The sequence below is a fragment of the Macaca nemestrina genome, chromosome 7, assembly GCF_043159975.1.
Source record: "Macaca nemestrina isolate mMacNem1 chromosome 7, mMacNem.hap1, whole genome shotgun sequence".
In the NCBI taxonomy this organism is placed as follows: domain Eukaryota; kingdom Metazoa; phylum Chordata; class Mammalia; order Primates; family Cercopithecidae; genus Macaca; species Macaca nemestrina.
Window position 1 is genome coordinate 98,406,047 of NC_092131.1, and position 9,694 is coordinate 98,415,740.

A 9,694-nucleotide genomic window follows, 5' to 3' on the forward strand; every position below is an offset into this window, starting at 1 on the left:
TCCTCAGCCACCTCCCCGTGCAAGATCCTCAAGTGCAACTCTGAGTTCTGGAGCGCCACGTCGGGCAGCCACGCCCCAGCCTCGGACGACACCCCCGAGTTCTGCGCAGCCTTGCGCAGCTACGCCCTGTGCACACGGCGGACGGCCCGCACCTGCCGGGGTGACCTGGCCTACCACTCGGCCGTCCATGGCATAGAGGACCTCATGAGCCAGCACAACTGCTCCAAGGATGGCCCCACCTCGCAGCCACGCCTGCACACGCTCCCACCAGCCGGAGACAGCCAGGAGCGCTCGGACAGCCCCGAGATCTGCCATTATGAGAAGAGCTTTCACAAGCATTCAGCCACCCCCAACTACACGCACTGTGGCCTCTTCGGGGACCCGCACCTCAGGACTTTCACAGACCGCTTCCAGACCTGCAAGGTGCAGGGCGCCTGGCCGCTCATCGACAATAATTACCTGAACGTGCAGGTCACCAACACACCTGTGCTGCCCGGCTCAGCGGCCACTGCCACCAGCAAGGTAAGGGGGAGGGGGCGGCTGTAGGGCACAGCCCTGCCCTTTCTCTGCCCTGTGTGGACACTGAGAGGCTGAGAGGGCCTCGGGTGCCTGGAAATGGGGGAAGATGGAGCAGAGTGGGGACACGGGAGCACTCTCCCTGAGCATCCCAAGGGGTGGATCTCAGCTTCCTCCCTCCTTCCCTGAGCCAGCCCAGCCTGGCTGGCATAGCTCCATTTCACAAATGGGGAGCCTGACGCTCTAGGAGGCCAAGTGACCTTCCCACCCCAAGTGCATAGTCAGCTGGGATGCTGAGCTAGAATTTGCCCCAGGCCCAGGTGATTCCAGAACCTGGCATGTTCTCAGCGGCCCCACGAGGCCACTGAAGGCTGCTGGTTTTCCAACCCAAGGAGGCCTTAGCATGTGGGCAGCAGGACTCAGGTCCTGCTCATGGGGCCACAGCCAGAGGCAGCCACACACACGGCCATGGGCCCATGCAAGTGGACACTGCTGTCTACCCCAGGCTCTCCCTCCCCTACCCGCTTTTGGGGAGGATGTCCTGTGACCTCATATTCAGACTTAGCCAGAGGGCAAGGCCTCGAGGCCAGGAAGGAAGCTGGTGGCTCCCAGTTCAGGTGATGGGGACACGTCCACCCTCCCCAGTGCCCGGCCTACCAGTGCCCCCTGGGGTTTCCAGCTTGGCGAAGCAGCAGTGGGTCTGTTTTCCTGGGAAGAGCCAGTTGGAAGGCCATGTGTTGGGCAGTGCCAGACTTACCACAAGGGTGTTTCTGTTCCTTCCCACCCCTCCACACCCAGAGGAGGACAGCGAGGTGACCTGGCAGCCGGGGAAATGCTCCATCCCTGCCACTTCCCTCTGCTCCGGTGGCCGTTGCCTGCCTCCAGGGGGTCGCTTTGTGGGCCCTGGCTGGGCGGGAAACAAGCAGGTCTTCACCCTGTGGATTCCCAAGCAGGCCCTTGGCACCAGACCATGACGCCTAATGGAGAAGATTTGCGGCCGGTACACTCCACCCTGTGCCCCCGCAGCCCTCTGTAGACTCAGGGCCTGCATCAAGGACCCAGCCACCTCCCCCATGGCCCCTGCACCTCCCCAGCACGTACCCTCCTGAGAGCCAAGACAAACGGACGCCAGGAGCCTGAGGCTGCAGCTTCTAAATCCAGGCACCAGCACGCTTTGGAGGGGACCTGGCCTCCCTGTCCCATCCTGCAGGCTCCCAAGGGCTGGCAGGGCACACAGGGAGGTCTGAGGATGTGAGAGGGATGTGAGAGTAGAAGCACCAAATATGACAACAGAGCCAAGCCGCACACCGGGAGGATTTGTGGTTTGTGCTCAGGGAGGCTGGGCTGCTGCCCCCATTATGGGTGGGGGCAATGTGACGGGGTGGAGCAGAGCCTGCAGGCTGGGGCAATGTGCCTGGGCTCACGACACCACCCTCAGCTCTTAGCTGAGGCACACTGGGACCTTGAGTGCAGCAATGCTATCCACAAACCACATGTGAAAGGACTGGTCATTCATTCCTTCTTATATTTCATTCATTCACTTGACCCACGTTTTTCAAATGCCTGCTCTGATCCAGGCTCGATTCTGGGCACTGTGGACAGCAGAACTGCCCGAGCAGTGAAGGGAGAACTTCCCTTCTTATCCCAGCACGGAGGCTTCCAGAAGAGTATGAAGCAGAGCTTCACCAACCCAGCCCGTTTCTGCTGCAACCGAAGAGCACCTTTGATCTCAGCAGGCTGAGAGCTCAGCCCTGTCAACCAGGCTCTGCTGGAGGCCAGACAGTGACAGCGTCTGTGGCCAAGTCAGTCTCAGAACTCAGGCCAGACTGGGGGTATTGTGGTCCCCCGGTGAGAACATCGGTGGCTGGCTTCAGGCACCTTTGGCCTGCCCCCGCCTGTCTTTCAGGCCTCCGTTACTCAGGTGTGTTTGTTCGCTCATTGATGGAGCGAACACTTACCAGACGCTGCATCTGTGCCACCCTCCGAGCTAGTTGTTGCCCTCCCTCCCAGAAGCTCCCAGACGAGTGAAGAGCAAAGACCGGCAAAGGGGAGCTGGTGATGGGGGCTGGGGCAGCAGGATGTTGAAGGCCATTGGGAGCCTTGGCTCTGTCCAGAGAACTGGGGAGCCCATCCACCAAGCTCACCCCTGAAGCACAGCATGAGTTTCCAGATGGAGGAAAAGAGGAGTCAGCATCCAAAGCAGGCAGAGTGGGAGAGCAGCCTGGTGTCCGCAGGGAGCAGGGAAAGGCAAGGGACTTTCATCTCCACGATGATGAGGCCTCTGGGCTTCTGTGACCACCTCGACCACCACCAACAGAGCCCTCTGGGCCTGCCAGACTCTGCCCTCCACTGGAACCCACTCCCCTTTCCTCTCTCAGCCAGCCAGACTCCACCTGTCCCTGCACACCTGCCCTTGAAGGCCTCTCTTCAGTGTTCCCAGAGTGTGTCCAGCCCCTGCCTGGCCTGACCCTGACCTTGCAGCCATGAGATTTGCCTTGTGCAGAAGCTTCCTGTGCAAGTTCCGTGTGCATGAAGCTGGTCCCAAACACCTGGACATCACTAGGGGCCCATGACACTGGCAGTATCAGCCAATCAGCCAATTCCTCTGTTGTTGTGGACGATCAAGATCTGGTGTTTTTCACGTGGACATTTTAGCCAGTTTGTTGCTGTGGGACAGCCTTCTGTGCCCAGACCTCTCCTCCATCACCCTTTTTCCAGCTGTGCTGCTAGTACCCATTTTACAGATAAAGAAACTGAGACTCAGGAGAGGACAGGAACTCAAGTCCTGCGCCTTCCCCTTCCTTTCCCAGCTGGTTAGTTTTCCCCGTAGCACTTGCCAGCCTGTCCCTCTGCATGATTCATTTGTTTAATCTGTGACACTCTGGAGCATAGGGATCTTCTCCCTTGTGTACCCCAGCCCCCAGCACCGGGCGTGGCATGGAGTTGGTGCACTGTAAATAGTAGCAGATGCAGCCCGGGCTCTACCTCGTGCCCGGTGCAGTGGAAAGGGCCAGGGCCCCTTCAGAAGGGGGAGCAGCAGAGGCAGGAACAGCAGCCCGCCCGTGGCTGTGTTGGCAGTGAGCCGCCAGCTTTCGACAGGCCCCCTTCATGCTGTTACTTGTGGTTGAGTCCCTGGTACCGGTGCCAAGAAGAGTCAAGCAGCCTGTCAGCCTTCCAGGAGGCTGTCTCTGAGAGATGGTGGTTAGAGCGAAACCAGCCTTTCCTGTTCCAGGGAGACTGATGGCACTTGGAAAGCAAGACGCCCCCCCCAACCCCCAGTGTCTGTGTGGCCCTGCACACCAGGCAGGGACACCAGAGTCTCCCCCTTCCTCCCCCCATGGCAGGACCACCCACAGCCCAGACCACCCTGGCTGGCCCACCTCCAGCCCCCCCAGGCGGCCTCCACACCGAGGTGGGCTGGCCAGTGGGTGGAAAGAAGGAAGAAGTAGGAGGTTGAACCGTATGAAGTTGCCATTTCCATAGGTCAGGAATGGCAGAGTAGCAGCAATTTCATCAGGTTCCAGGCTTAGGGCTCCATGCTGGATGGAGAGGCTGCAGCCATCTTTGACATCCCACAGCAAACCGGAAGTGTGCCATGTCCTGGGGCCAGGCTGGGACCCCTGTAGGAAGGGAGGTGAGGAAATCGAGTCTAGTGCTCAAGGAGCTGTGCCCTTGGGGTCCTCCTGGTGCTGCGCTCCATGGACTCCCACAGAGCCGCGGCCCCAGGCAGTCTCCATCGGGCACAGAAAGCACAGCGCCGGGTGCCCGAGATGAACGGGCTCATGAAAAGACTGCCATTTCTTTTACAGTCCTCCGGTGGCCTGCCCCTCATTCAGCTCCTCCCAGCCTTGCCTTTCTGACTAACATGGTGAGAGGACAGGATTTTCCTTCCTCAGAAGCCTGGGCCTAGTGTCTCCCTCTGTTCTTGTGGGGGTTCCACACCCCTCAGGCTACCAGTTCTTCCCACCTCGTCACCCCAAAGCCTTATGCCAATATGGGGAACCCACAAAGCCACAGCAACACAGCCAGGGACACCTCTAGTGGCTCTCAATACCCCACTGGCTTGTATTACCTAGAAGGTTCTGTGGCCCCCTTTTCGGCCCTCAGGCCTCTTAGCACCTGGCCCTGAGGCTATGACCCTGGGCGAGCCTGCCCCAAACTGAGGCCACTATGCTGCACCCCTGGCCTCCGGGTCCCAGAGGACAGGATGGCCTCTTGCTGCATCCCTAGCCAGACCCCACCTTCCACCTGTCTGCGACTCTCCTGCCTGAGCTGAGGTCCTTCTGTAGTTTCCCTGCCTTCCCTTCCCCATCAGAGCAGCTTTTTATTTTATGTTGCTTTCTAGCACCTCACACTGTGCCCTCACCACACATCTGCTGTTAGGCCAGAAACTCCCTTGGCGCTTAGTGGCATTGCCCTCTACCCGGAGAGCCGGCCAGGCAGTCCTCATGCCTCCCCAAAGTGCCCAGGCAGAGAATGACTGTGCACGTCATCAGTAGCTCCCCCTTGCTCGGACCCCTTCAGCCTGCAGACCCTCTGAGGCCGGGTTGGGGTGGGATCCCTTGGGAGCTCTGTCAGCCAGCCAGCTAGCTGGCCAGACCCTTTCCTGGGTGGGGAGGGGTGAGCTCTGACCTACAGAGGGGTGAGGGGTTGGGGCTTAGTGGTGGGGGTAATTGCTGGGCCTGGGAGAGGGTAGTGCAGCAGATAAAGGTGGGGTTTTAGAAGGAGGTCCCAAAAGGCCTGGGTGCCACCTTGCCCCCTTCACCCCACCTCCCTTCCTGGCTTCAGGCTGGGATTCCAGGTTCCAGCTGCCCTTGGTCCAAGGGGACCAAGGCACCCAGAGCTCCTGTGGCAAAATAGCTGGCACCTGGGAAAGGAGTGGAAGAGGGGGTAGTTGTTTCTCCCAATTTCTCTGTTTCCAACCCAGAGAGCCTACTTAGTTAGGGTTAGGGAGGAAAGAACAGCCAGATACCACCCAGGACAGGACAGTAGAGGAAACTTACCTGCTACCCTGGCCACCTGCCCTCCTCCTCTCAGGCCTGCCACCCAGTGGGCTTGTGGCCAAAAGAGCCCAGACTCTGGAAACCCAGAGTTTAATCCCAACTCTGCCTCTTGCTGACTGTGTGACTTTAGGCAAGTCACTGCCTCTCTCTGAGCCAACATTTTCTCATCTGGAAAATTGGGAGTAATGTCACTGATCCTTGCAGTGTCACACGAGACTAGAAGTAATAAATGCAGTGCCTGCTGAATGCATCCAGTGCACCTGTGTTTGGCTCTCAGGAGGAGAACAGTGCCACCCAGCCGGCTGCTCCTCCAGCAGCTCAGTTCAGCCCTTCACCCCTGGCCACAGGCTCCAGCAGAAAGGAGTTCCCTCCTCCAACCCTGGCCAAGGTTGCGCGTTCAGCCTGGAACATCCATCTCCCTTTTACCCACCAGCACCTTCTTTCCTGTTCCCCTCGTCCATGGCCCAGCTTGGGGACCCCTTTCAGCAGCCTTGGGACAGTGGCTTCTACTTGCCTCTGCCTGCTTGCATGGATTTTGCCTTATTCATTCTTTCTTTCAGCATAATTTCCCTCCATTCCACCTGCTGTAATGTTCAGACATTTGCTTGGGTTCTTTGTCAGGAATTGTGCTCCAGTACCACCGTCATTATGCAAGATGATGTTTGCAAACCGTACTCGTTTCCTATTGCCACTGTAGCAGATTAGCGTAAACTGAGTGGTTCAAACCAACAGAAACGTTTTATAATTGTGGAGGCCAGAAGTTGAGAATATGTCTCATGGGGATAAAATCAAGGAATCAGCAGGGCTGGTCCTTCAGGAGACTCCAGGGGAGAATCCATTCATTGCCATTGCCAGCTTTTGGTGGTTGCCAGCATCCCTTGGTTTGTGGCCACATCATTCCAATCTCTGCCTTGTTGATCACATCATCTTGTCTGTCCTAGTTAGTCAAATCTCCTTCTGCCTCCTTATAAAGATACTTGTGATTCCATCTAGGGCCCACCCAGGTAATCCAGAATAATCTCTTCATCTCAGTGTTCTTAACCTAATCACATCTGCAGAGTCTCTTTTGCCATCTAAGGGAACATTCCCAGGTTATGGGGATTAGGGCATGTTCTCCTTGGGAGCCATTATTCAGCCTACCACACTGGGTTTTTAACCTTTTATTTTTAATTATCTATGCTTTTATTTTTGTGGTTTGCTTCCCTACATAATAGTAAAAGAGCTAGTTTTCTACTTCAGGTAGTGGCCTAACATTTTTCTAAGTCACTTTTTAAAGTAAAAAGGGCAAGTTGTTTTAAGGAACATGAAGTGCACAGCTGCACAGGTGGAACTGATCTGTCCAACCTGGGGAAGGGAGTGTCCAGGGCATCCCTAGGGAATCCTTTGTGCCCTCCTCTCAGTCTAGAGCATCTTAAGTGTGGGACTGGGCCTCCTCCCACTGTGCCTCACCTACTCTCCTCTGCCCCTTTCCCCGGCAGCTCACCATCATCTTCAAGAATTTCCAGGAGTGTGTGGACCAGAAGGTGTACCAGGCTGAGATGGACGAGCTCCCGGCTGCCTTCGTAGATGGCTCTAAGAACGGTGGGGACAAGCACGGGGCCAACAGCCTGAAGATCACTGAGAAGGTGTCAGGCCAGCACGTGGAGATCCAGGCCAAGTACATCGGCACCACCATCGTGGTGCGCCAGGTGGGCCGCTACCTGACCTTTGCTGTCCGCATGCCTGAGGAAGTGGTCAATGCTGTGGAGGACTGGGACAGCCAGGGCCTCTACCTCTGCCTGCGGGGCTGCCCCCTCAACCAGCAGATCGACTTCCAGGCCTTCCACACCAATACTGAGGGCACCGGCGCCCGCAGGCTGGCAGCTGCCAGCCCCGCACCCACAGCCCCTGAGACCTTCCCATATGAGACAGCCGTGGCCAAGTGCAAGGAAAAGCTGCCAGTGGAGGACCTGTACTACCAGGCCTGCGTCTTCGACCTCCTCACCACGGGCGACGTGAACTTCACACTGGCCGCCTACTACGCCTTGGAGGATGTCAAGATGCTCCACTCCAACAAAGACAAACTGCACCTGTATGAGAGGACTCGGGACCTGCCGGGCAGGGCTGCTGCGGGGCTGCCCCTGGCCCCTCAGCCCCTCCTGGGTGCCCTCATCCTGCTCCTGGCCCTGCTCCCTGTGTTCTGCTAGATGCGTAGATGTGGAGGGAGGCACAGGCTCTGTCCCCTCGGCTTCTCCATCTGTGGGCTGGGACCGCCAACGGGGTGCAGATCTCCTGGCATGTCCCCCATGGCCCCACAGAACGCCAGGGACCGCCTGCTGCCAAGGGCTCAGGCATGGACCCCCCCCCCTCTAGTGCACGTGACAAGGTTGTGGTGACTGGTGCCGTGATGTTTGTGACAGTAGAGCTGTGTGAGAGGGAGAGCAGCTCCCCTCGCCCCGCCCCCGCAGTATGAATGTGCAAAACAGCCCCTCAGACTGAAGCTCCCCACCCCCACCAGAGAGACACTGGGAACCGTCAAGAGTCAGCTCCTTCTCGCAATGCACTGAAAGGCCCAGCCGACTGCTGCTCGCCGATCCGTGGGGCCCCCTGTGCCCGCCACATGCACGCACACACTCTTACACAAGAGCACACTCGAAACCCCTAGGCCAGCGGGGTCACCCCAGCCACACAGGCATCCTTGGGGCTCAGCCCCAGGCAGGGCACCCCTGGGGCGCTGCTTGGCACCTTAGCGGACTGATGGAAGCTTTTGGCCAGTAGGTGGTGCCCGCCTGGTGCCTTCTTGCCTGTGGCCTCCCTGCCCATGCTCACCTGGCTGCTGTGGGTACCAGTGCAGGTCCTGGTTTTCAGGCACCTGCTCAGCTGCCCGTCTTTGACCTGGGCCCCCGCCCCTTCCACCCTGTGCTTAGAAAGTTGGAGTGCATGGTTCTAAATGTCTAAACAGAGAAGAGATCCTTGACTTCTGTTCCTCTCTCCCTTCTGCAGATGCAAGAGCTCCTGGGCAGGGGAGCCTGGGCCCCAGGGTGTGGCAGGAGACCCAGTGGATGGGGCCAGCTGGCCTGCCCTGATCCTCTGCTTCCTCCTCACAACCCCAAGAGCCCCCACCCAGTCCACCCACGTGTGGAGTCTGGGGAGAGGAGCAGGGTCTTAGGCTTCTCAGCCCTGAGCATCCCTGGCAGGGTCTCCAACTTCTAATCTCTTCCCTTAAGCCCTGTGGCCACACAGCCAGGAGAGACTTGCCACTGGCTCCCGCCTCATTTCAGCCCAGGGTGCTCATCCAGGAGCCCAGAACAGTCCCACCTGTGCTGCTATGCCCACAGCACAAAGCCGGCTTTGCTCCCAGAAGTGCAGCCAGGCCCCAGAGGGTGATCCCGCCAGCAACTCTACAGCCCCACACCCTCCCCACCCATCAGCATCCACGGCAGCCCCTCTGCTGTTCCCCAGGGACCTCTCATACACTGGCCAGGAGGCTGCAGAACATGTGTCTCCCCCTCCCTCCAAGAGGTCCTGCTCCCTCTGCCAGAACCGTGTGGGCGGTGGGAAGGCGCTCGGCGCCCGGCCCCTCCCTCTCCCTGCTGGTTTTAGATGGTCCCTATGTTGGAAGTAAAAAGTGAAGCACTTTATTTTGGTTGTGTTTGCTCACGTTCTGCTTGGAAGTGGGGACCCCTCACTGCGTCCACGTGTCTGCGACCTGTGTGGAGTGTCACCGTGTGTACATACTGTAAATTATTTATTAATGGCTAAATGCAAGTAAAGGTTTTTTTTTTTTGGTTATTTTCTTTTAGACATGTTGGAGTTTGTTTTCTGAACAGACTTTGGCTCCCTTGAGGGGGGTGGAGGATGGACTTTGGTGGTGGGGTCCCCTGCGGCAAGTGTGTGTGTGTGTATGTGCACGCACATGTGTGTACGCGTGTGTGTACGCATGTGTGTGCGCATGTGTGCGTGCAAGTGTCGTGAAGGCATGTAGAAGGTGCAGCAGTGTAACAGCCACCACACGTTGCTTCTGTAAAATTACTTTTCCTCCTCACGATGAGCTGTCTTCGGAGCTTGGCAGGCCCGGGTCCTCTTGTTCTAGTGACAGTGGAACCCAGTCACGGAGACAGGTGACCACATGGTGGAGAGACATACGGTGCCCTCTGGGATGAGATGAGTGGGCTGGCCTGAGATCCGGGATGACT

The 9,694-nt window shown here is 58.0% G+C and overlaps 1 protein-coding gene across 2 annotated transcripts in view; it reads left to right on the forward strand.

Annotated features, from left to right (window-relative positions):
• The window catches only part of LOC105479356 (repulsive guidance molecule BMP co-receptor a), a 46,188-nt gene extending 36,888 nt beyond the window's left edge, over positions 1-9,300 (forward strand). For both annotated transcript variants that reach the window (XM_011737314.3, XM_011737312.3), the window contains exons 3-4: positions 8-522; positions 6,998-9,300. In XM_011737314.3, coding sequence (XP_011735616.1) covers positions 8-522; positions 6,998-7,705 — 1,223 coding nt within the window. In that variant the 3' untranslated portion in view covers positions 7,706-9,300. The remainder of the gene's footprint in view (positions 1-7; positions 523-6,997) is intronic.
• Positions 9,301-9,694: the final 394 nt, after the last annotated feature.